The sequence below is a fragment of the Opisthocomus hoazin genome, chromosome 1 (assembly GCF_030867145.1).
Source record: "Opisthocomus hoazin isolate bOpiHoa1 chromosome 1, bOpiHoa1.hap1, whole genome shotgun sequence".
NCBI lineage: Eukaryota > Metazoa > Chordata > Aves > Opisthocomiformes > Opisthocomidae > Opisthocomus > Opisthocomus hoazin.
Window position 1 is genome coordinate 93,870,723 of NC_134414.1, and position 26,895 is coordinate 93,897,617.

The window sequence follows — 26,895 nt, forward strand, 5'->3', positions numbered from 1 at the left end:
TTTGGTTTCAACGCCGCATTATTCCGCAATTTCTACCGTCCACAAAAGGCCTACCCCCCCCCCTCCCCCGCCCCGCTGTCCCCGCCGTCCGGTCACGCGTGGAGAGGCCGCCTTCCCCGTGGCAGCCCGGGGCTCCGGCTGCGCCCGTCGCCGCCCCCCGGCCCCGCCGCGCCGGTGGTGTCGGTGTCGTCGTTATTGTCCCCGCTCGCCGTCATTCCCACCCGGGGCCGCACCCCGCGCCGGGGTAACCCGAGGCCACGCAAGCTCCGGCCTGCGGCCCGCGGACGCCCCAGCGCGGGGTTTCCGCACCCTAAACATCGCCCTCCCCGTCCCCCGGCCGCGCAGATGCCGGTTACACCCGGCGGCCGGAGCGCCCAGCCCGCCGGCCCGCACCGGGGCCGGGCCGGGCCGCAGGCCTGGCGGCCAGCGCCGCGGGATGGCGGCCGCGGGAGGCGAAGGGCGGGGGAGGCTCGCCCGGGCGGCGCCAGCATGGAGGGGCCGGGAGGGGAGGGGGGGTCCCCGGGGCAGCCGTTCCGCTCCGGGGGCGCACGCCGAGCCCCGAGCGGCGCTTCGCGGCCGAACTGCGGCGGAGGCGGCGGCAGGAGGAGCCGCAGGGAGCCGAGCGCCGCCGCGCCGCGCCTCCTCCCGCCGCCGCCGCCACCGCCCCTACCCGCGCCGGCTCGCCTCGCCCGGCTGCGGCCCCCGGCCCGCCCGGCGGCCCCGGCCCCGGCGGGCGGCTGGCCCGAGGCGGCGGGCAGCGGCGGCGGCGCGCTCCCTTCCGCCTTTTCCTGGGTCTCTCTCGGGCAGTGACGTGACGTGCTGACGGCGGGCCCGGCCCGGGGAGCTTGGCCGCTTCCACTCAGCTCCGAGCTCGGCCCCTCCCTCCCCTCCCGCCCGCCCGCCCCGCCGCAGCCGCCGCCGCCGCCGCCGCGCTCGGCCCAGTCGCGCTGAGAGAGGCCGCGCCGAGGCGAGCGCCGCCGCCCGCCACCCGCACGGTAAGCAGCCCCGGGGCCGGGCCCCGCCGCCCGGCCCAGCCCGGGCCTTCCCCTGCCCGCACCAGGCCGCAGCGCAGGCCCCGAGGAGGCCGCAGCTAGGCCGCGCCAGGGCTCCGGCAAAAGAGCGGGCCGCAGGGCCTGGGCCGGCGGGTTCCGCACGCCCGGCGTGGCCCTGGGCAGCGGGGGCGGCGGCGTGAGGGGAGCGGAAGCGGAGGGGGGCGGTTGCGGGCCCGGGGGGAGGCGGGCGAGGTCGGTGCCAGGCCCCGGGCCCGGCCGAGGGGGGTTCGAAGAGTGTCTGGAGGAGGAGACAAAATGGCGGCGCGCGGGGGGGGGAGGCGGCGGGCGCCGGGCGCCATCTTGAATTAATCGCTCGCCATAGTCCGTGCCTCCGCGCAGGCCGGGCCAGGCCGGAGGGGGGAGCCCCTGGCCCCGCTCATCGCGGCGTCGGGCCGCAGGCTCCGGGGAGGGAGCGCCCGTTGCCTCCCCGCCCCCGCTTCTCTCCGCTCTCCCCCGCCTCTCCCTCCTCCCCGCCTCGGCGCCTGCCAGCCAGCGAGTCGCGGGGGACATCGGCGCTTTCCGGCCCGTGGCGGCTTCCTGGGCGGCCGCGCCGGGGCTGCCAGCCGTGCCCTCTCCTCTCCGGCCGGGGATTCGGGCAGCGGGGTGAGGTTCGCCCCCAGCCCCCTCGGGGACCCCCTTGGTGCCGGCTTTCCCCCCCACCCCCCGGCCGTCCCCTCTCCTGCAGCGGCCCCCAGCTGCGTGGAAGGTGGTTTCAAAGGGGCGCCCGGGACTAGTTATTTCCCTAATTTAAGTTTTGTTGAGAAGTAACTTAGGTGTCGTCTGACGCACAACATCCCTAGGAAATCTGGAGAAAACCCACTTTTTTAACCAGTTTCTGCAAGTAACCACTGAACTACAACAAAGAGGAAAAGACTTGAGGGTTTTGGTTTTTTTTTAATGAAATTGCAGTGACAACAGCAGTACTGATTCTCCTGACGAAACTGAGGGAGATGCCTCAAGAAATAAACAGCTAAATGATTGCACTGTCACGTTTGTAGCATTGTGTTTATTCTTCCATTTATCCACCTCATAATAACGGGGGTTATTTCCAACGTGAGGATTAGACGCTATAGGAGTATAATTTTTTTACCTTTCATGTGTGTGTGAGATTGAGAGCGTGAGCGTACGTGGCATTCTCCGTAAGTGGGTCACGTAGGGAGAGTTGTGACACTGCAGCGACAGTGTAGACTGAACCCGCGGTCGTCTCCTAACCACAGCGAAGCTTCGGGTGGCTCGATGCTCTAACCCAGTTGGGACATGCGAGGCGTGCTGCAATTTTTAATGGGATGTAGCAAGGCACGATGGGAGCGTGGTTATGGCTGTACGCTGTCATCTCAGCGTAGGTCGGGGACGAGGCTTGAGTGTGGGGGATTTTTGCTGTTCATGCCTTGATTTTTGTGTGAAGGGTTGGAGTTTCACTGCATAGGTATTTGGTTTATGCCCTTACCACATACAAACAGATGACCTGTTCTTTGCTTAGGAGTAGGCAAAGGACTCTCGTATGTGTTTCTTTTTCATAAGAATGGCTTTTCTGAGGTTTCCCCCTTTTTTACCTGTTTTCCCATTTTCCTTTTTTTTGGTGAGAGCAGTGAAACTGACAGGTCTTTCTTCTAATGAACTATTTTTGAAGTTGCTCTCTCTTTAAAATGTGACAGCTTGTCTATTTCATTTTATTTCATCTTGATTACCTTGCTAGGCCTATTGAGTCAAGGATTTGTAATGTGGCAAGGCTGCTGCAGTGTCTGCGTTGCTTGTCTTGACTGTACTCCAAATCAGATTTATGGAAAATACCCATTATCATTTTGGGAGGTTATTTTATTGCTAATAGATTAATACAATTTCTCCCATTAATATATAGTTTTCTATCTGTTCTTCCACTTGAAAATATTGCCTTCACTTTCATAAAACCAAAACCAACCGAGTCTCTGAATAAATAGATAAAAATCAATTTGTAAGAACTAACTTTACAAACAAAATTAGGTGTATTTCAGAGTTGTATTAATTCTTGATTCGTATGAAGCTGACATAGACCCAAGCCAAGTAAAAGATGTAGATGTTTAGTTCTTTTCAGAGGTATAAACCCTGGTTTTAAGTGCCTAGGCTTTTTCTGCTGTAGAAGAGCAGTTCCTGAATTACTGAGGTTGGAACAAAGAACCATGTAGATTTGGCTGTTCAGAAGGGCTGAGTATAGGGACATGGCCGGGCACCTGCTTCCCTTTGAGAGTTTAGGTTCCCAAAGTGGAACTGAAAATTGATTTTGTCTGCTTCAGTGCCAGAACTTGCTCCTGAGGTAAGTGTCAGCTGGAAATGTTGAAAGATCTGAGAGGACTTTCTGCCCTTCTTGAAATCTTCCAGGAAAATGAACTGCTGGAATTGCTTTTTGGACTTAGGGTTCCACAGAGCTTAGGGCACCTGCTGAGGGATTTGAAGGTGTTTGGTGTGGTGCTCACAGCAAGAAGGTCTAGTGTTTCTTGTGTCTGAGAACAGTGCCTTCATCATAGAGCTGCTGGCTGGTAGAGAACCATGTGGCATACCTTCCTTTGTGTGGCTGCATGTTGGGCCCTGTGCTGGCCCACTGCTCAGAAGAAGAGCTAGCAGGAAGAAGCACAGTATTTTCTCATCTACTATTTAGAATGCTTAAAATCTGACATTATTTCAGGAAATTTTTAGGTTTTGTTTTGTTGGGGTTTTTTTACCTACCCATGGACAAATGCCTTGATGCCTTTTTGGACTTCAGATTTTGATTTAGGCACTTTTATCATTTTAGACGGTTTAATTAAATCCTATTTGAAATGCATGCATCCTCTTATGGTCTTCTTTCCGCAGCAAATATCTGTGGAGGTGGGGTCTGTGCCCTAGTGAAGCACTTTTAAAGTCTTTGTGGTCCTACAGGAGTGGGTGTTTGTTGGCTGGGTCTGGGTACAAAAGCACATGAGAAACCTTATTTGGTAAGAAACTCATTCAGTGGAAGGGTTGGGATTTTTTTTCTTCTTCTTCTGCTTTGGAGCAAGTACCAAAGCATAAATCTCTGTCCTTTCTTAGACTCAGTCTTGAAAACCCATGTGCCCAGGAAACTTACTTAGTTTGTGTAGAACCTGAACCTTTGTTTTGCAGCATGTTATGCCTCTGTAGGTGAAAGACCTTGCCAGTACAGAAGAGGCCACACTGTTAAGCAGAATGCGCAGCTGACGGTCTGCTGGGCTGTCACTGCTGGTGGCAGTGTCTTTATGGAACTCCACTGTCATGAGCACCACAGAGACTCATTGGTTTTAGCATCTGTTGCCTGGAATCTGGGCAGCAGTGAGAGCAGCAGTGAAGAGATGGGGTCGGCGGGCTCGTTCTGGAAGCTGGGATGTAGTGTTGGCAACCTCTGGGTCTCATGGGTGAAGAGGATGGAATGATGACGAAGGAGAGCCTCACTCATACAGACAGTGAAGAATTTGGGGAGAGGACAGGATAGAGAAAGTACATGCATGAATCATGAGAAGTAGGAATTTGTGGTGGAGTGGTGGTCAAGTGGGTGATGAAAGCAGGAAGCAGAGAAAACGAATGCCAGTTCTTCCAGTAGCTGGTGGTGAACTGGTGCTTCAAGCTGGTCGGGTCCCAGTCAATCAGAGACTAATATGTGTGGTAATACAATCCTCAAAAGCACAGGCCGAAATGGCGTCTTGACTTTTGCCACAGAGCTGGACAGCAGATGCTGCTTCTTATGTGTGTGTTGTGTGAGGAGGGAGGCAATTTATTTCTGCAACCCTTAACCCCCCCGCCTCCTAAAAAATAAAATAATAAAAAATATCTATGAATTACTGATACAGTCTTGGCTACAACTTGAAGAATAGCATGGCTTTGTGTGAATGATGGGAGGGTGCTGTAGTTACAAGCTGGTGACATGAAATGAGCGGGTGAAGAGGTAATAAACATATAGGTACAGTCACACAACAAGTTGGAGAAGCAGCAACAGAAACTAAACACTGAAGACAACACAGAAAAGGTGACAAGATGAATAGGAAAGACATTTGTGATAGAATGGCTAGGTGTATACTGGATAGATGGAAGTAAACTGATTTGGGTGTGAATAATTCTTGCTTAGATGATTGTATGTAACCATGTTATTCTGTTCTTGTTTCTGTGGCATGGCAGAAGTTGACTGCCATCAGTCAAGCAATGTCTTGTATCCGAGACTGAGAAACACTTCTCTTCTGCGCTTGATTCTGAAAAAAGCGTCTGTGTGACGAGCTGTTCCTGTTAATTGTGGATGCTTCTGACAGAAATGTTTGGCAGTCAGAATAATTGTGAGGTGATTTATGTCCAGCTGGTGACCACAATGATTTGTTAGCGCAGCTGCCTGTAAAATAGAGAGGCCTTCCAACTGAACATCACACAAATATGGGACCCCTTGGAAAATTATTAGACTGCTGCTGCTTTTCCTTCAGTTCAATTTCTGTCTATGTTTCTCCCTCAACTTGTAAAAATACATTTCCTTATATATAAATCAGGTGGTCAGCTGCAAACAGTTGCGAAAGGTTGAGCTAAAAAAATGGTGAAGTTTAGAAAATACTTGCTACATATTGTAGTTCTAGGTTTGTGTTTTGGAGTAGTTAGTTTTTTCTTTTGTATAGCAGTTTCCCCCTTGAAGACTGAAGTAATGTAAATGTTAGTTGATGTAATTCAGAAAGGTTATGATTCTTATGGAAACCTTGGGCAGAATCTTAATGTTTTCTCTAGGTCTTTTGTGAAAGTATCACAGGGATAGGGAGATTCTTGCCTGTCACTGTGAAAAATGTTTGGAGGAGGCAGAATTGCATCTTCCATTTGTACAGAAACACGTAGTAACGTTCTGTTGCCTCTTGCTGGTTCTACACTTGGTAAACTAGTTGGAGTAAGTGTGAGGAAGTAGTACAAGTTTGTGTTAGGTCACGTTTTACCCAGGTTTGCCTGATCCTAATTATAATGCACATATGTAAGCAGCAAAATTTAGATTGCAGTTTCAGATTTTAGTAAGTATTTTAAGTTTGTGGTTTTCTTTGGTTCTTTTGTTAAGGTGATTGAAATCTTAAGTTGTTATTATGCACTGAAGAAATGTTGACATTCTGTTCGAAGAAATTTGGTAGAATATGACATGGTAGTTTTTGAGCACTGGTGATATTTTTTAATACAAAAGCAAGTAGGTACTTTGTCTTGGGACAGGAGTTTTTAAAATATTCACACATCTGGGGTTTGAAAACATGTGGTGTTAATGTTCTGGAAGCAGTTTACATTGATGATTTCAGTTCCCAAAATGGCATAAGAGTAACTTCCTCCTGACTGCCCAAGTGTGAACACAGAGGTCATCAAAAGCAGTGTGCATTTCAGACCATTAGCTTTCTACCTGTAACTTACCTTATCGAGCTTTATTGATTTGACAGTGCTGTATTCCCCACCATCCAAAAAAGACTCGAGTGTTAGGCTTTGTCTTTTTTTTTTTTTTTCCTTCGTAATATTATAAGGAAATCATATTTTCGTATCCCTTTATCAGCTGTCTCTGTGTTTGTGGAGCTGTGGGGTTTTGAGAAATGACCTGGAGTGTTGGAGCTCACACGCCTCTTATTCGGACCCTGGGTGTTTGGTGTTCTGGAGCAGTATTTCTGGAATCCCAGACAGAGGTACCCTGAGTGAAACGTGGTCCATCTTAAAGTCGAGAGGTGTTATCTGTTAACTTCATTAACCCAAAATTTCTGCTTTTCACTGCACAGGCAGAGACAACCGTCGTAGCATAACACGAGCTAACTAACCTTTCTTCTTTACCTTCTACAGACACTGTGACTGATGAGAGTTAAAGGCCATGGATGAAGATGGGCTTGAATTGCAGCCACATGAGCCAAATGCATTTTTTGATCCAACAGGTCTGTCAGGAGATAATGTGTAGATAAGAGTGTTCACATTAGGTGCTGTTGACTGTCGTTTATTTTGTCTCTGCTTAAAAGTGCTGTGCTGCATCAGTGCTTTGGTATAGAGTAGTTGCTTTCGATTTTCACTTGTTTTTATTACTCAGAGCAATATGAATGAGCTGTTGTTCTGACAAGTAATAGTTGTTTGGGTACTGGGGGAGAGTTAAAAAATTGGTAACCTTTCCCAGGAGAGAAAATGTTGTTCACCTTAGTCATGTTAGCACCTACTCAGGACTTGCTTTATCAGCTCCTTGTGTATCGGTCTGTCTTAATTGCTTATAGGCCATTATGCCTGCTTTACTAAATTGCAGCATAGTGTAAAAGCTGAAGTAAAATAGAAGTAATTTCAATTATTAAGCACTGCATCTGAGTTAGTTTTACAATGTAACTGCTCTTTTAATTATGTTTTTCAGGAGCTGATGCAGGACATATGGATGGAGATCAGATTGTTGTAGAAGTACAGGAAACAGTATTTGTTTCAGATGTGGTCGACTCTGATATAACTGTGCATAATTTTGTTCCTGATGATCCAGATTCTGTAGTAATACAAGATGTCATTGAGGATGTTGTTATCGAGGATGTTCAGTGCCCAGATATCATGGAGGAGCCAGACGTATCTGAAACTGTCATTATTCCTGAACAAGTGCTGGACACAGACGTAGCCGAAGAGGTTTCTTTGGCTCATTGCACTGTCCCAGATGATGTTTTAGCTTCTGACATAACAGCAGAGGCAATGTCTATACCAGAACATGTACTGACAAGTGAGTCGATGCATGTACCTGAAGTTGGACATGTAGAACATGTAGTTCATGATAATGTCGAAGAAGCAGATATTGTCACTGATGCTCTGGGAACAGATGTTGTTTCTGAAGAAGTCTTGGTAGCAGACTGTGCATCAGAGGCAGTGATCGATGCAAATGGAATCCCTGTGGAACATCAAGATGAGAAGGGCAACTGTGAAGATTACCTTATGATTTCCTGTAAGTGTCTGGGTAAAGCCATGAAAATTCTTTCGGTATGGGCTTGGGTGGTGCTTGAAATATCTGAGGGAGGGCTTACGACGGTACTGAACCCAGAATTTTTGTATTATTTAATGAAATTCAGATCTCACAAATGTACTTAAGTGGAGACATTTTTAGGAACATATGCCAGCTAAAAATTGGAGTGAAGCTAATGGAGAGAAATGCTGGCAAATGCATGTCTCATTATAAATTATTTCTATAGCATTTTATAGCATATGAACAAAAGAGTAAGAATTCCAGTAAACTAAATGCCATATAGTTAGTAAGAACTGAAAGGAGATAGATACGGCATTGTTTGAAAACGCATGTACATGCAGGTTACTGAGATTACTGCCAAGACATTAAGAAAACAAATTATTTCACGGAAAAGGGAAAGTAAAAAAACCTGTTTTTTGGAACTCCGATTGCCAATTTGTGATCCTTATCTTGTTATTTTTTTGCTAAGCCCCCACCCTTTTACCCCATTTATAGTTAGATACAGGCAACAATATGGTTTTCTTTGTTGTTAGGATGTGTTTTTTTTCTCTTGGTTAAGCAAGGGACGGAGGTATGCTGCTAACAAAAAGAGTAGCTCTTGCTGCTCATAGCTGAGAAGCAACCATGAATAACTTAATCTCCCTTAGGAACAGTGGCACAATCCATTTGAATCATTTTTTAAAAGACTTACAGTAGAGGGTGGAGAAAAACAGAGCATATCATCAATCCTTTTTCTACTGAGGATATCCATTTGTTCGAACTAGAGCTTCGTCTAAGTATGGTACTTACTATAATGCTTACTCAGTGCAGCACCTAGGAACATCAGAGTGTCACTGGTGAACGTTTGTCGTAGAAGTAGAAAAGCTTTGTTAGGCTGGTTTGTTTAAATGCCGTTTCAGGCACTTCAGTTTTGTCTAGCATTAAAATGACTCCATTGATGAGGCATACTTCGTGCTCTGCTTCAGTTACCTTTTTTTTCTTTTCTTTTTTTTTTCTTTTTCCTTTGGACACTTTTTTGAAATGTATAATAACTTGTTTTAATTTTATATTCTGTAACTGTGGATTTTAATGTTGCTTCTCCTTGCCTAGGATCACTGCATTTCTTAATTTATCATCTCTTGAGTTCCTTGAGTAACCTTGTGCAGCCATGTTTTGAGTTTATATGAGGTACAGTTAATTCTCTATTATCTGGGAAAACAATGAAATGGGATAATGCAAAATATGGATAACAAAAAATATTGTAAAATTAAGCTGCAGGATCATACTGAGGTGGAATAGGTCAGGGATGCTGCTCTCTGAAATAGTATTCATCCAAACTAGTAAATGCACTGTCTGCGTTATGGTACAGATGCAACTTTCTGATTCTGGACCTGAGTTAGGTCAGATGAGAGCAGCTGAAATGCTTCTGCACCTGCAGCATAGTTACTCAGCGAAGTGGGTAATCCACCTAAGGATAACTGAGGCCTGACTGTGTAAAGACTCTGGTGGTGATCCTGACCTGTTTCCTGTCCCTGATTGTAGCTTTTTAAGATGCTGTTGCTCCTGTCTCTCTGCTCACGCTTCCCCTGCAGGATTTCATCCTGCAGCATGGGCAGCAGAGTGAGGCCTCTGGGGCTGCTGTCATGGGAACACTTTGCAAACTGTGTCTGTGTAAATTCAGCTGAAAGGGGTGGGTACGTAGGTGTCCGGTTCAGCCATTGCCAGTGGCTGAATGAGGGTGTTATGTCTTGGTAGATGCCATATTGCGTGATCCCGAAAATACCCACCCAGGTAGGAAGTCGTCTTAGATGTGCCAGTCATCAACAGGTGGTAACTGTCAGAAAACACAGGAATTTTAATTGTTCAGTTGTGCTGGGATATTCTCCATTTTCAGTTAAGTATTTCTGCAGTTTCATACTTTATTGAATATTAAACAGCTCTTAATAGTCTTGCAATATACTTTGTTTAGATTCAGAACCTTAAATAATCCAGCATTTAAAATAATTGTTATGCTGCAAAACATCCATCCTTTCTATTTGTGTTTAAAATTGTAAATATGTTCTACAGTTCATTTTAAAGGGAAGTTCCCTATTACCACCTACTGTGTTCAGAGCCTGCATAACAAGTTCTTCTGGTTGTGAAGTCAGAGTCTAGTGCTTTTTCATCAAGTAAAGACTGTTTTGCCAAGTAGTCTCTTCGTTGTATGGAAAACATTATTTGAATTAATTTCCTTCTTTTTTTTTTTTTTAATTGCATTGGCAGTATATGTGTTTATTGATCTGTTGACTTTCCCAGTTCTTCAGCTGAACTTAGGTGGTATTTAAAAGGCAGTAACATCAGCATCAGCCTAGTTTTTGATTTTTTCATCCTAAGCTGTAAATTTGTGCTTGATTTTGTCAAACCTCCCTGAACTGCTGGGGCAGGTGTTGGAATGTACTTTTGTTTGCCATTACAGCAGCCAAATGTAGCTGCTTCCCAGATCTGGGAGCTAGACAGTGTTCTGCAGGATGCTTTTGCCTGTCATATTTTATCTAGTCACTTGCAAAGCAGGGGATGGCACTTCACGATCTTTCTGTCATCGGTTTCTCAATCTGTATTCTTCAATGGGAGTTACTGGCAAAATCTTTTTGCTGTCTTCTTCCTATCTTGTGGCTCTCTTTAAGTGTTTCCGTTTCTGTTCCAAATGAACCGAGGCTACAAAGGTTTTCTTAAAATAAAGTTCTTGGCTTTATCCTGAAAATACCTGTTTTTAAAGGGCTGTGTGTACTTATTTTAATGTTGTGTTTCTACCTTCTTTCTTGGTTTCAAACTAGTTTGTCTTTTCAAAGAGTATGGTTCCCGTGGGTTTCATTCTGTGACTTTTCTTCAGTATTTTAATATTTCTTTTCCCATTTAGATTTCATGTAGCATCTGCATTGACGTGCCTTTGTTTTTTTCATTTCCAAGATAATGTTTTTTGGCACAGCTTATATTATCACTTACCTTTTGATGTACTCATTCATCTCTTTTCTTGCATACTTTGTCTTTGCCCTCAAGCTTGATTTTTGATCTGTAGTAGATTTGGGGCAGTTACGGCAGAGCAGAATCGGATACTCATTCAGCAAAGAATGCAAACTGCTGCTAGTTAGTAGTTTGAAAAGGATTCAAGGAGGTTTGATAAATCAGCTTTTCTTTCACATATGCCATAACAAGCCAGTTCATGAGTTTGGTCAGGAAAGGATAAATTGTGTTCTGGTTCACACTGATAGTAATTATTTGGTAGCAAATTTTAAGGCTTGGAAAATCATTTCTCTGTAAGTAAAACAGTAACGTTGAGATTAGCTGGTATTTGTCAAAACAACAAAAAAACCCCTCCAGCATTTACTAACCAAGGAAAGTAGTGCCTTACACCTGGCCATAAGATGGGAGTAAAATTTTTACTTGTCTAATTTTATTCGATTTGGCAAAGCAAGACACATCCTCTGGGATGAACGCGTTCCATAAGGCAGGAAGTTGTACTCTAATGTACTCATATTGAATTGCAGCAAAAATGGTGAGGCACAAAGCAGGTTTGACAAGGGGAGTCTGGAGAGAGGGAAGGGTAGCCTCGCAAGGTTTAAGCTGCAGTGTTAGGAAGTTATACGATGTTTGCAAGTACAGGGGCTATGGTATGTCCATCCATATCCTTACTTTGCTCGGAGTTAGCCATGTCCCTCGTTTGTTGTATCTGAACTAACACTTTTCGTGACAGGAGTCAAAGCCCACGGTACTCAAAGAGCTAGAGTAACGATTTCATCTTTTCCTAAGTCTAGGTGTCTAGTTTTCCTAGTCTAGTCCTCAGCAAGTTTGCTGACGACACCAAACTGGGAGGTGTGGTAGATACACCAGAAGGCTGTGCTGCCATTCAGCGTGACCTGGATAGGCTGGAAAGCTGGGCAGAGAGGAATCTGATGAGGTTCAACAAGGGCAAGTGCAGGGTCCTGCACCTGGGGAGGAACAACCTCATGCACCAGTACAGGCTTGGGGTGGACCTGCTGGAGAGCAGCTCTGCGGAGAGGGACCTGGGTGTCCTGATGGACGACAGGTTAACCATGAGCCAGCAGTGTGCCCTGGCTGCCAAGAAAGCCAATGGGATCCTGGGGTGCATCAAGAAGAGTGTGGCCAGCAGGACGAGGGAGGTTCTCCTTCCCCTCTACACTGCCCTGGTGAGGCCTCATCTGGAGTACTGTGTCCAGTTCTGGGCTCCCCAGTTCAAGAAAGATGAGGAGCTACTGGAGAGAGTCCAGCGGAGGGCTACAAGGATGGTGAGGGGACTGGAGCATCTCCCCTACGAGGAGAGGTTGAGGGAACTGGGCTTGTTCAGCCTGAAGAAGAGAAGGCTGCGAGGGGACCTTATAAATGCCTACAAATATCTGAAGGGTGGGTGTCAGGAGGATGGGGCCAAGCTCTTTTCAGTGGTGCCCAGTGACTGGACAAGGGGCAATGGGCACAAACTGAGGCACAGGAAGTTCCCTCTGGACATGAGGAAGAACTTCTTCCCTCTGAGGGTGACGGAGCACTGGAACAGGCTGCCCAGGGAGGTCGTGGAGTCTCCTTCTCTGGAGATATTCAAGACCCGCCTGGACAAGATCCTGTGCAGCCTACTGTAGGTGACCCTGCTTCGGCAGGGGGGTTGGACTAGATGACCCACAGAGGTCCCTTCCAACCCCTACTATTCTGTGATTCTGTGATTCTGTGAAACCTATCTTTTCTCATCCTTCTTGGGTGTTAATTTGAAAGCAGTGGATCTGATCAACAGAGCCCTAAGTTCATGCCTTCGTTAAGGCCATCCACTAGACTTCTAGTCAAGAAAACAAAATGCTTTATTTGCTTTTGTAGCATAAATAAGTACCTCCCTCTTTTCCCCCGGAGGTTCTTAAAGATGCAGGAAATCACATTTTTCTTTCTGTGAGGTAGAACTTGCTGCTGTGCTTCTGCCTGACCGCTGGAATGGCACCAGCAGTTGTTGCAGCTAAGGCTGCTCAGGAGGTCACTGTGAGATGTGAGGGAGGTGAAAGTTCCCTGGGGCTGAGTAATGCCTCAGAGCTTAGTCTGGTTCCTGTGCTGGGGAAAGCACGACAGAAGGACAAGTGTTAGATACTGATTTGAATCTCAGGAAGTTCTCCTCTGCTCGATCGCTGCCCTGAGGAGAGCTGCAGACCCGTAGAGTACACTTGCTTATGGGTAATGACAGTGGTATTAAAATCAAAACAGAACAGATTTCTGCTTTCTCACAGGTTGGGAGACCTGCTTTGCCATTTAAGAAATAACTGGACAGTAAAAATAGCTTCTTCAGTGGAGTAGGAATTCTCTGCTGTCGAGTGAAGTAAAAGCGAAATGTTTCTATCATGTAACTGAACAAAGTCTGTCTGGGGAATACAGCATGCTTTTAATCTGTTTTAGAGAAGACAATAGTTAGCAGTGGTCTTTTTCATTACAAACGGTTAAATAGGGTGATTTATTTTGTAAGCAGGCAAGTATCTTATGACACGCATTTTATTAGCAGCAAAGAGAATCATTTGGTAACATAAAGGCTGACAAAATAGATGATTCTTGTCTAATTGCTCCACAGCCAGATTTTAAGATCTGTGAAACTGGGATAGAGATAGACTTTTTCTTAGAATGTTTGTAGGAATTGTTTCAGTGTGTTATTTAGCAATGAGCAGCATGTACTTAAAGGTGGAAGGTTTCTTACTGCTTAAGTGAATTTTATCTTTTACAATCCTTGTATTTTCCTGATTTAATCCCACATGAAGGAGAAACTGTAGGAAAGAATAAATGTAAAAGCTTAGGAAAACCATCAAGAAAATAATGACAGTTACAGATATTTGCATTTTTCTAGTTAAAAGACTGCAAGGCTACAAAGTCTGTATCTGCTGAGCCATTAAACATTGGATATAAAAAACTAAGACCAACTTCCTGGGGAAAGTGCATGTGTCATGGTTAAACAAAAGATTTACCATTTAAGCAAATGCAGTATGCAGGATCTTGGGCTAGCATTTGTGCTCCTATACGGGGAAACTGGCCTTGGCTGGTTTTAAATGTTTTGTTATCAGTGCATAGGATTTTTTTCTGTCCCCAAAATGTCATTGGGCATACTTTAATAGGAGGGTAAAGATATAGGAGATAATTATGTGTTGGACATTACAGTTTATGGCATTATATGATTTTTTTTATTAGATGTAATATTTTCTAGCAGGCAAATGCTGTCATCATGATAGAACACATATTAAACAAGCAATCTGTTGCCTGCATATTTTATTTTTTTGCGCTTTTTTATTCATTTTTTTATCTCTAGGTCATTTTTTGTTGATGTCCTTGTAATGTAGATGGTAACTAGACAGGCTTTAAATATGCTATGTCTTTCACGTTGTGTGACACTTTCTCATCTGTTTGTGCTTTCAATAAAAATTTAAGCATCGTTTTTATGTGGAAGCAATTATTGGAACATTGGAGAAGCACATACTTTTTTTAGCTGTTTCTTACAGCTCATAGTGTGCAAAGAGCAGGCTCCTCTAACTGGTAAAGCCTGTGAAGAACCTCAGCAAACTAGCCATAGAATGCGTTCTTGCAATTTATGTAAAATGATGTTGTGTCTAACAATTTTTCTCTCTGTTTTTTTGACTTGGAGAATTAGTCTGAATCCACTTGTTTACTTAAGTAAAGCAGCCAGCTAGTAGAGGGTAGAAAAAAAAATCCATACATTTACAGTTTTTGGTGTTCAGTTAATATCTGATTAAATGGAGGCATAAGGTGTGACAACATTGGAATACTGCTAGTCTGAACTTTTTTTCTAGCATGTGACTTCTAATTAGTTTAGTAACTGCCCAGCATTTCTGCTTTAAAGGAAGTGGTCTCTTACAGGCTTAATTAATACTTTTAAGTAGTTTTAGATTTGGGGTTTTTTTGCAATTTCAAAGAGGAACAATGGGAGAGATCAGTCATGCATGGTATTTGTGGGATCGCTTGATGGGCTGTGAATTGGAATGAAAAATTCAAACATCATCAGAGTTCCAACTTCAAGCATTGATCAGTCAAGTATTTATGAATATCATTTTCTCTTGATTGTGAGGCTGAGATATGTGGAGAATTCAGAAGCATAGGGAAAGTGTTAAACAGAAATCAAATTTCATAAATGCTGCCAGAGCATCAGTGAATCAATACAGATAAATGCTTATGTAGCCATAGAACAAAATACCATGGATATGGTGCTTTGTGTGATACATACCCATGCCCTTTCACCTTGCTTGTTTCCTCTTCTGATTTTTATCTTTTTTTCTACCTTTTTCTTTCCACCCTACTTCCTATTTCCTGTTTGTTGCTGTATTGCAAATACTATTACTTTTCAAGCCCTTCAGGAACTTTGGTTTTTCAAGTATTACCACTAGTCAAGAGTGAATTTTTTCCTTTTGGATGAGAAAAGTTGGCCTAATATTCCTACACGTCGATTTCCTTGTAGTTTAATGGTGCTGTTAAGAAATACTTAAACCAGTTGTTACATTTTGAAAACACTGTTGAATATAGAGGGAAATCAGGAACTCTTAAGTTATATAACATGGGGTGTTTTTTTAATCATGTTGCTTAAAAGATGACTTTGAACGTTGGAGAACTTCTTTCAAAGAGTAAATGGAGCATATATTTAAGATCTAGAATTCTTCTGTTGCGTGAATGTTATCAATGGATACTTCTGTATATGTATGGAAGTAAAAAACTCTGTTTTGATGAAAAGAAACCAGCCTGTTTCACATGGCACACGCAGGTTTGTTTTCTCTTTGGTTGCTTCAGCCGTAATTTTCCTTCCTTGAGTATGTTCCAGCATCAGTTGAGCTTGATGGCAGACTTCCCCTTTGGCGTCAGCAGCGTAAAATCAGTCTACGCTGATTTGAAAGCCTTCCAAGTACACGTGCGTGACACTGGAAACAGCCAAGTTAAAGGAGAACAACTACATAGATCTAGTGTAGGAATGAAATAAGTTTTCTTTTTGTCAGAGCTCCAGTGACGTTTGGTATTCCATGCATATGCCAATGAATTTATGAAAGTCTGCTCAATAACTGAATATATGTACCATGGAGCTAAGTTGTTAATGTGATTCAAAAGAACATCTTAAGGTTTTTACTTTTGAAATGCTTTGGGGTTTCAGCAACAAGATGTTACGTTGTCCCATGACACAAAATAATTTTTTAAACATTGTACGGCTGGAAACATTCTGTACGGCGCCCATTGATCATGAATTTGCCATAAGAGTATGTAATGTTTTTTCTGCTGCTCTTTTGGTGAGGAGACTGATTTATTTTAGTGCTTCATAATCTGTTATTGGTATTTCTTTGTGAATAATGATGCCTGATTGAGAAATTGTACTTAAATAAAGTTGTCTTTGATACAAGAGACAGAACACATGCAACTTTATCTAATTTAAAGGCTAATTTATTGACTTCATGGCAGGAAAATAATAGTAATAATGTTTTGAGCTTTTTTTAAAAATAGGTCTTAAAGTAAATGGAAGAGTTGCAATTACTGAGTAGTAAAGTTATGGTTTAGTTATGAGGGTAGTTTAATGAGTGCTAGTAAAATGAGCATACTTTATTAAGTATTTTATATATGCTAGATGTGGTAGTTAAAAATTCTACAGCATTTGTGGGACGGTTCTTACAGTTCCTTTAGTCCTTTAGTATAAATTTCATGTCTCGTTGTCATGAATTGAGGTTATGCATAGCTGTGAGCCTCCAGAAGTGACTTTATCAACAATAAAGCCACAAATTACAAAAGCATACCATCACGTTAAGAATTCTTAAATAATCTCAACACTCGAGAAAATTCTGAGGCTTCTGAAATTGGGAGATTCTCTGAAGGTCTTGATGCTGGATTTGATTTTTGTGAGTACATGTTTGGTATTTGTTTCCTGAAAACCCACGCTTGGTAAAGTAAGATGGTGTGTGTGTGTGTGCACGTGTGCTTATGTAGAGTATGTCTTAAAAATCAGAAATGTGTTCCTCATAAAGCTGGCTGTTAGCCATGTTTATGTGAGAGGTGTAGGCAAGTTACAGCAATTCAAACTGAACCGTGGTGTCGGTGCACTTCTGGAAGGAAGAGAGCAAAATTTGAGATGATAGTAAAGAGAGTTTGTACGGCTACAGCATAAAATCCAGCTCAGGTCCCTTTCAGTAAGGACACCGTGAACAATCAGTTGACTAGGTTCAGCAGTGCTATAGCATCAGGGCAGCACTTTGATGCTGTGCTCGATCCCTCAGCTGTTGAGTGGATGAGAAAAGTGGAGGGTTTTCTTCCTGTAGTTTTCATTGAGGTTTTCTCTCTAGTCAGCTGAAGAAGCATCGGTAACACCACTTTGCAAGGAGCCAGGTCTGACTGGCTTGCGTTAGAGACAGGGTTGAGCAACGGATAATGCTTTTGAAAAAAACAGTTAATAGCTTATTAGTTGTGAAGGAAAAAGCAATTAAAATTGAGAATTAGTGAAATTATTCCACAGAGTAAGTACTAACGTGCAGTTTCTTCCCACCATCTCACTGTTTCCCTGTTAGCTATTGCCTGGTGTGGTGCTCATGCTTGGTCGAATCACTGCAGTACTCTTGCACTTCCCCCTTAACTAGCAGTTATGGCTTGAATTTATTTCTGTGTTTATTGTCGTTGTTTTCAATATTGTCGTTGTTTTCAAGGATATGAAAAAATATGGGTAGATTCTTATCACAATGTAATTTTAAACTGCTTCTAAATTTGAGTAATAATGTAATAAAGTCTTGCATGTATGTCTGTATGTGACCAGAGAATTGTAATAACTTGTTTTTGCAGTGGATGATGCTGGTAAGATAGAACACGAAGGTCCTGCTGAAATTACCATGGAAGCAGAGTCAGAAAGTGGCTCTTGTAAAGTGGATGGCATTTGTCCAGAAGTCATCAAGGTCTATATATTCAAAGCAGATCCTGGAGAAGACGATTTAGGTAAAATACACTCATTTTAAAATACTCCAACCTGACATTTGAAATTTTGCATAGAGACTGTGATTTCTCTCAGGTCATCTGTAAAGAGCTGTGTGTCAAATGTTAAAGTTACAAACTTTCAGTTTTCTGCGGTTTAGCATAGAATTTGAACATAATGTATTTAAAATATTTTGCTCTGGTCTTCCTAATTAGGGGGCACAGTAGACATCGTGGAGAGCGAGCCAGAGAATGACCACACAGTTGGATTACTTGATCAAAATAGCAGTATTCGTATTCCAAGGGAGAAAATGGTTTACATGACTGTAAATGATTCTCAGCATGAAGATGAAGACCTAAGTAAGTAGGTGGCTTTCATCTGGGAACAGGGACTTTCACTTTCAACAGGGCAGTGTTCCTACTAATTTTTTCATGACTTCTTTTTCGCTTAGATGTTGCAGAAATAGCTGATGAGGTTTATATGGAAGTGATTGTAGGAGAGGAGGATGCAGCAGTGGGCCATGAACAGCAAATTGATGACACTGAAATTAAAACTTTCATGCCTATAGCTTGGGCAGCAGCTTATGGTAGGTACTCTAACAATTCTTCCTGGTGACAGGCTATAGCAAAATGTTTGGGATTGTTTTTTGGCGGGTAGGGGAGTATTTGTGCTTTTCTGTTTGTTTTTAAAGTTTAAGCTTAAGAATGGTTTCTTGGCATAGTGAGCCTTAAAATTAAAAGAGAAGAAGAGAGAAGGTGTAAGGCAGGCTTCTTATTCTGATTTTAACAGGCATTTTCCTTCATATTTTCATGATGTAGAAGGGGAAGTGTGCGAGCTTTCAGCTGAAAAATTGCATCTCAAGTGTATCTGTCCTTCACAGTTTTAGGACACAGTAAGAGCTGGCTTGGGAATAGAACTGGATATTTTTATTTGAAGGTAAAAAAAAAAAGCAGATGGGAATATGTAAGATTCAGTGCAACAGTGGAAAGCAACACTGACCTCTAGCTTGATTTACATGCTTTCTAGAAGGAACATATAAATATATGATATCACTAATGGAAATAATTAACTGATTACAAAAAAGAAGCTGGAGGGAGAGATCTTAAAATTCTAGTAGAACCTGGAGAAGATTTCCAGCATGCAGAACCAAGTTTCTTGAACGTTAGTATCTGAGCACCAACTGGTGCACAAACTGATTTCCAAAACTTACGTAAGCTAGTAGACCAAAATATAATTTTAGAAATTTTTCCGTATTGCCCTTTTCTCCTTCTAAAGGTACTTTGAGTAAACAAAGCAAAACAAATAGCAGCGTAGAGGACAAAACTTAGGTGATGTGTCTGCATGATGTGGGCTGTGGTGATGGCGCCAGCAAACAAACGTCAGGGAAGCGCTGAGAATGTGATGGGGGCTGGAATCACGGGTGTAAGTCAAGGGAGGGCAAGATTTTAAGGAGCAGCACGTGTTAAAAGTTGCTTAGGAGCTGGATGATAGTGCACGCAGAGCCTTGCCTTTGGCCGCATGCTGGTGAGCACAGTTTCAGTGGAGAGGAAAAGACAGAAGCCAGGTTGAGTGGAAATAAAAAATGAAATTAAGCAAACTCGAAACAACAGTTGTAGACTGAACATTCAGTGATTTGGAGGAGGAGAGGATTGAGCAGAGTGTATTAAGAACAGAGAGATGGGATGGAAAGGAGAATTTAAGAATATGGGAAACAGTGGAGTCCTTGCATTGTCAGCAGTAAGCAACCTAACATGCAAGGTCAAGAGGTGTCGGGGAAGGGAAGAAATAATGAAGCATGAAGATGTGAAAATGGCAGAGGTTTGTCATCTGCACTTCTCAGAACTCTTCTCCACTTAAAGAGGGTTTAAGAGCTGATAACAATGGCATCATAAAATGTTAAATTTATTTTGTTGCTGTGTTGTAGCAAAGCCCAGTCCCGCTGTGCTCTATGTTGCAGAAAGCTTTTGCAATTTTATTCTAGTATTAGAAAATGTTTGGGGCTGTTTTGTGTTATACTCAGAAGGAATCTTCATGCACCTGTTGCAAACTTTCTACGTGTGAAGTGTGAAACGGGTTTTTGTTTTCAACGTTTGTCACTTGCTGCATTTGCTGCTCAGCACTTGAGCTACTGTGTAGAATCTTCAGGCTCTGCACGTGCCTGTTTCTGGCTCTGAGTCTTCTTACATTAATCGTGAATATTCATTCTCGGCACTCTACAAAGGGAGCAGCTACTGAGTGTCTTACACTTCCTTCCACTTCAATCTTCCTGTCTCATTTGTGTGCTTTGCTTTCACTAGGAACCGTGGCGTTCTGTTGGTTCAAGTATATGGATACTTAACCACAAAATTTATTATTAAGATTTACTTATGCCTTCAAATCACCAGTGTTAAACTGATTGTCAATAAATACCTTCCCAAATATATAGATATATTTACTTGCAATTTTCACGTTTGTTTTACATCCAGTGATGCCATTTGTGTATTAAACAGGAAGCTCTGTGAGGCAGATCGTTTCCTTCTTTCTCTTATACAATACTGAGGCATGCTCTTTGTTCCCAGTAGAAAGAATTTGTAAGTGTTAAAGCATCAGGTGTGCAGACAGTAAGTAGCGTACTTTATGTGCAAGTTTGTGGGCTGTTCAGAACAATTCTTTGATTGCAGTTCCAGTTCTGATACTTGGTGCGTAAGAAACTTCAGTCAGGTGAATTCAGGTGTCCGGAAGTGAATGGGAGCTCACATATGAATGTATTTCAGGACTAAGAAGAAAATCAGGCACAGTAAATATTGTGATGTGCTGCTGTTTACTGATGTTAAACATTTTGAGGATAATTGGCAATCAAAGCAATGCAAAAAATACTGCATTGAAAGGAGAACTCTTTGTGAAATGGTAAACTGTCAATCCCTGCAAACTGTGTACTCCTGTAAAATTAGTTTAACAAAGCCAGTGCTTCCGGGTTCATAATAGCAAACATAATTTGTAAGTTACATACAGAGAAGTTTTGCAGCTTATCCTGTACGTTATTACAGTTTGATTAATTGTCCAGATAATAGTTTATCATTTCCTCTATTGTCATTGTTGCTCGAATAATCTGTAGAGTGGTGATGGTAGGTAACTTTTTAACTTATCTTGTTAGGTAATAATAACGATGGCATTGAAAGTCGGAACGGCACTGCAAGTGCTCTTTTGCACATAGATGAGTCAGCTGGACTTGGGAGACTGGCTAAGCAAAAACCAAAGAAAAAAAGGAGACCTGAGTCCAGGCAGTATCAAACAGGTGGGTATCTGGTGGCTGGCTGTACTCTCATTCAGCTAGGTACTTGGCTATAAACAGATGGACTTTGCTGGTATCATGTGCAATGTCTTGTAAAAAACAGTGATTATTTGGGGAATTACTTTGTTGACAACACTTTACATCATAAATGAGTGCGTATTTTATTTTAAAATTTTTCAATACATAGTTGGTTTGGATCGCGGGGGGTGTTTTAAAGGAAACCGTCTCTGACATAGGAAAAAAATCAGTGTCATAGCAAAAGGCTAAAAACCTATGTACTTGACTTGCCACACCAATTTTAATGTTTACTGTAACTTTTTTAAAGGTGATGTTATATAAAGTGTTCCGTAATAGTGCTTTTTTCAAACTGTTTTTGTCTTTATTGAAAATATGTAGAACAGTACATTTCATATATCAGCTCAGTAAGTAACTGGAAAATCAGAACGTTATATGTTAAGATTTGGTAGCGTTAACTTCTATACCCTTTTCTGTTTTAATTGTGAAAGAAGTTGCCTGCGTGTTCATGCCAGTGTTCTAACTTGCATCCGTAAGAACAGATGCGCTGTGTGTTGGCATTGTTTGGTTTCTGCTGTTACTGTGTTACGGTCTGAATGAGTAATTTGGTCTGATAAAGTTGAAAAAGCACACAACTGTTTTCTGTAGTAGCCTTGCCTGAAATGATACTAGAAGTTTCTTTCCAAATTATGACTTAACTGTAGGAGTTCTGTTTTGTCTAGCACTGAATTAGCAAACCGGGCAAATTTTAGTCTTAAAGTTTGCTTTTTCTATTTCCAGCTACCTAGTCAGTTCTCCTTCTTACACATTTTTGGAAATGAGAGCTTTTTAGCATGCCTGGGCAAATTCAGGGTAGACAAATCAGACTGGTGGATGAGTGCAAACAAGCTGCAAAGCTTTGAGGTGTCTGTATGTGAGATGTGTTCTCATTGATTCCTGTGTGATGCCTCTTCAGAGTGTAGCTGCGACAGATGGCACAGGAAGGAGGTGTTAGTTTGGGGCGTGTGAATTGTAGTCAGCGGTAGGTGATTAAACTGACAGATTAAACTTTTTATGTACAGATGCATGGAAAGTCAAAGAAGATCATGCGCTATGCTTACTATGTAATACTCAGTTTAACATGTTGACTGCCGTGCTTTGCACCAGCGTTGGTTTCTCTGTGTGTTTAATGGGTGAACTCGGTCAGAATTCTTCAGAGTAGAATTATTTGAGGTGAAGCACAGCTCGGTGATGCTTTCGTTGTCTCCATCAAACAGCAGTATTTCCTTTCTCCTGTAATAAAAATGAATGGAAGTAGTAGTTCCCTCAGTTTCTTCTCCCTAACCCAGTAACAAGCTTGTTTATTACTATATGTAAAGTGTATGTGTCTGATCTTACTTGCCAATTCAGCTTATTGTTAAGGATGAAATACGACATTTATTGAAGGGTAATACTGTTCTATAATATTGATGAAGGGTTTTTTCGGTTTTTTTTCAGCAATAATCATTGGCCCTGATGGTCATCCGTTGACAGTCTACCCCTGCATGATTTGTGGAAAGAAATTTAAATCTAGAGGCTTCTTGAAAAGGCACATGAAAAACCACCCGGAGCACCTTCTTACTAAGAAGAAATACAGATGCACAGACTGTGATTACACTACGAATAAAAAAATAAGTTTACATAACCACTTGGAGAGTCATAAGCTGACCAACAAAACAGAAAAGCTTATCGAGTGCGATGAGTGTGGGAAAAGCTTCTCTCACGCAGGAACTTTATTTACTCACAAGATGGTGCACAGGGACAAAGGAGTTAGTAAAATGCACAAGTGCAAATTCTGCGATTATGAGACGGCAGAACAAGGATTACTGAGTCATCACCTTTTAGCTGTCCACAGCAAGAACTTTCCTCATATTTGCGTGGAGTGTGGCAAAGGATTTCGCCATCCGTCGGAGCTCAAGAAGCACATGCGAATCCACACTGGTGAAAAACCGTACCAGTGCCAATACTGCGAATACCGATCTGCCGACTCTTCTAACTTGAAAACTCATGTAAAGACTAAACACAGTAAGGAAACACCATTCAAGTGTGATATTTGTTTCCAGACTTTTCCAGATACCAAAGAGCTACAGCAGCATACGCTTATGCATCAAGAAAGCAAAACACATCAGTGTTTGCATTGTGACCATAAAAGCTCAAACTCGAGTGATCTGAAACGACACATAATTTCAGTCCACACAAAAGACTATCCTCATAAGTGTGATATGTGTGACAAAGGCTTTCACAGGCCTTCGGAACTGAAAAAACACGTGGCGGCTCACAAGGGTAAAAAATTGCACCAATGCAGACATTGTGACTTTAAGATTGCAGATCCCTTCATTCTGAGTCGCCACATACTCTCAGTTCACACAAAGGATCTTCCATTCAGGTGCAAGAGATGTCGAAAGGGCTTTAGGCAACAGAACGAGCTGAAAAAACACATGAAAACGCACAGTGGCAGGAAAGTTTATCAGTGTGAGTACTGTGAGTATAGCACTACAGACGCCTCAGGCTTCAAACGGCATGTTATTTCCATTCACACAAAAGACTACCCTCACCGTTGTGAATATTGCAAGAAGGGTTTCCGAAGGCCTTCAGAGAAGAACCAGCACATTATGCGGCATCATAAAGATGTTGGGCTGCCTTAAAGTCTCTTTCACAGACTTACGGCTGGAATTACAAAGGAATTTTGCCTTTCGGGCAGTTTAGCTTATTTTAAAGCCAATCACCTGCGATCACACACAAAAAAAACGACAAAAAAAAACCATACTGTGCATTTGATTTGTTGCTGTATAAAATAGGATTATTGCTTCTAGTTGACTTTTATACCTTTTGTTCAATAGCGTGTTCTGAATTCTATTCAGTTTCTTTAATAAATGAAGAAAAGATGGCAACAATAAAGTTGCATTTAATAAAGTAAACCCTGTCTCTTACTGAATTTTTCAGCTGTAATAGTTTATTTAAGTATATTTATCTTACTGACCTCGTTGATACTCACAGTGTCCATGTTAATGCAGTTTTGTCGTGAATTTTAAAAGTATGGAATTTCTCTTGATGAAATTGTCAGAGGTGTGTATAAAATGGGGAATTGTGATGTTGAAGGTCAAGTCAGTAGGGTCCACCTGATTGTCCTGTTTTGACTATACAGACTTTGTGGCAGGTTGACTTTTCCATTTGAGGAGTTACACAGCTAACTTTAGTGCGGAAAGCTATTCTGCATTTTAATTCAGGTTTCAGAGAGAAAAATTTTTTAAAAAGGTTGGGGCATTCATTATCTTTGTTTGGCGACTTTGAAAGTGTGCTCAAATATTATGTTTATTGTTCTGTGCTGCTTTGTCTTTGAAAGGTGTTGCGTGTTACAAATGAGTTGGGTTTTTCTCAATTTACTGCTGTCTTAATGTTGGAAACGTAAAATCCTGTTGGTCCGTTTGCAGAGTTAACAGATCACAACTGTTGTACGTGCTGGTAAACGTACCTCAGACTTCATGCTTGTGTGTGTATTAGTATTTCTTTGGAAGAACAGTTTGTGGTTCAAGTCACGCTTTTTCGTGAGTTGTTTTAGAATAAAATGTAAGACCAAGAGGTGCCTCGATTTTGGAAATGAGATACTTGCAGTGAGAGCTTCGGAGCGGGTGGAGTGGAGCAGGAGTAGACATGTTTTAATGTAGATATTCTTAATAAGAACAGTAACTTATGATAGTACCAGAACTGTTTCTAAATTGAGTGTTTATCCTGAGCCATTAGCAGCTGTGTTGAGCTGCTGTTTATTAATTAGTACAGTATCCAGAATTAACCCAGTTCTTGTAACCTGTTTATAAACAGCTGGGAGAACATTACAATTATTATATGCAATTTTGCCACCTGAAGACTATTATAGAATAGCATCGTATCATTTGCTAATTGCAGCGTAGATGTACCAAGCACGGAGTCAGGTACTTTAACAGCAACTGTGGAACAAAAAACCCCAAACCATTTATTAATTACAGGCCAGATTTTAGGGCCCAGCCTGGCTCCCCTTGCTCAGATTCCCACCGAAGCCGCTGGTTGATGACGGGTCACGGAGTTCGGACCCGGCTGCCTGCCAGCTTCGGACAGATTTGTAACCCAGTTCGCTAACGCCCAGCGCCGACTCTTGTTTCGAGGCAGGGAATCTTCCTGCTGGAAGTCGAACAGGGATTTTAGTGATGATTTCAGGTTTGGGGTGACAAAGGGCCAAAGGTTTCCTCTCCGACGTGCATCTTCTGAACCTTTTGTATTTCGTTTTGGTACCGTGCCCTGCTCCTGCTGCTCAGCCCTTCTGTTTCACTGTAAGCCGCAATTCTTGCGTTTCATTTGCAGTTCAGGACAGTCGGATGCCATGTCACTAACTTTATTGTAGAATGTTTCTTTTTTTTTTAATTTTGATGCCTGCTTGACAGTGCCCCCAGACTTGTCTAACATGCTCTCGTATAGCGTTGCTGCTGACGGGCCGCGAGCCTGTAGTGTGTAACACCTCGGTGCGCTGCACTGTGCCTTCGTCGAAATCCCCCGGGGAGGTCGCGTGGGTTTTCTGCACGGCCGTAGCTGGCTGGCCGTTGCCTGCCCATTGCCAAACCAGATGCAGTAAAACCCCGTAGAGATTTTCCATTCGTGTCTTGCAAAGTACCCGCCCGTGACTTCTTTTTTCCCCACGCTTCCATTCAAGCATTTTCTAACTGGAAACCTGAAAAGTGTACAAAATCTGCATAAATTCCCATAGCATTGCCGAGGATTTTAGCCATTTTGAACTTTATTTTTTTAAATAAGCTGAAAGACAAAGAACACAATTTTACACATTTTCTTTCTATTACGTAGCCTGGAATCATACACACTTTTTTTTTTTTTTTAAAGCACAATGTTGAAACTTTTTTTTTTAATAATTAAAGGTTTGGTCAAGTGGATTTTGTAAAATGTATTTGTCTGTATAAAGAGAAAATGAAATTATAGTTATTGTTAATGTACTGACATTAGTTACAGGTTAGTTTTAATTCTTAAATAATTTGCTTAGCAAATGCTATAAAATGGATGTTTCAGTTTAATGTTTAAAAAAAGGTACAGATTTTTACAAGGACATAATATAAATTATTGTTCTGTAGAAAATACCCTGTTAAATATTGTATACGTCCTTCCCTCTGTACACTTTGTAAAAAAGACAAAAGAAAAAAACAAAATACATAGAATCATATAGGGATGTGTGACATTATTGTAATTGTGTACTTGATAATAACGTGAAAAAATAAAATTCAAAATATTTTCCTGTTAATCAACGTTTAGTCTATTTGATGCCAGTACTGAGGTCGAGCGCTGTTCTGAGGGGCATGGGCAGCTGCATGCAGCTCCGGTGTGCCACATTTTCTTTTCCTGCTCCCCGTTTTTCAGTTCACGCTGCATAGTGCTGGGGGGCGAGGGAGTCCATCCCTCGCTTGGTTGAAACGTGCCTGTACGAGAGGGTCTGCAGAAGTGAAAGGCAGGGACGGCAGGGCTGCGAAAGCCCTTTGGCTGTTTTTATATGAAAGGATTCACGTCAGTTAAACTTCCCACGATGGCTTGATGTTTTCCAGCACGGTGGTCCCCGCGTGTGCGGGTTGCGTAGCCCAGTCAGCTCACCCTCCCTGGACACCTGTAGGCAGCGCTGACGCATTCACTCCCCGTTTTGGTTCGTCTTGCGCTG

General features: G+C 42.6%; 1 protein-coding gene across 1 annotated transcript; it reads left to right on the forward strand.

The window, feature by feature from the left end:
- The first annotated feature begins 907 nt into the window (after positions 1 to 907).
- Positions 908 to 26,450, forward strand: ZFX (zinc finger protein X-linked). The gene is made up of 8 exons (XM_075429853.1): positions 908 to 995; positions 6,846 to 6,934; positions 7,393 to 7,959; positions 17,779 to 17,928; positions 18,121 to 18,264; positions 18,357 to 18,491; positions 21,039 to 21,179; positions 22,668 to 26,450. The coding sequence occupies exons 2-8, from the start codon at positions 6,874 to 6,876 to the stop codon at positions 23,852 to 23,854; spliced, it is 2,385 nt and encodes a 794-aa protein (XP_075285968.1). The 5' UTR covers positions 908 to 995; positions 6,846 to 6,873; the 3' UTR covers positions 23,855 to 26,450.
- Positions 26,451 to 26,895: the final 445 nt, after the last annotated feature.

What these genes read in the sequence shown, in the direction of transcription:
- ZFX (XM_075429853.1), top strand. Translation starts at nt 6,874, where the DNA reads ATGGATGAAGATGGGCTTGAATTGCAGCCACATGAGCCAAATGCATTT. An exon ending in AGATTACCTTATGATTTCCT is followed by an intron (nt 7,960 to 17,778) that starts GTAAGTGTCTGG and finishes TTGTTTTTGCAG; the next exon opens with TGGATGATGCTGGTAAGATA. An exon ending in TCCTGGAGAAGACGATTTAG is followed by an intron (nt 17,929 to 18,120) that starts GTAAAATACACT and finishes CTTCCTAATTAG; the next exon opens with GGGGCACAGTAGACATCGTG.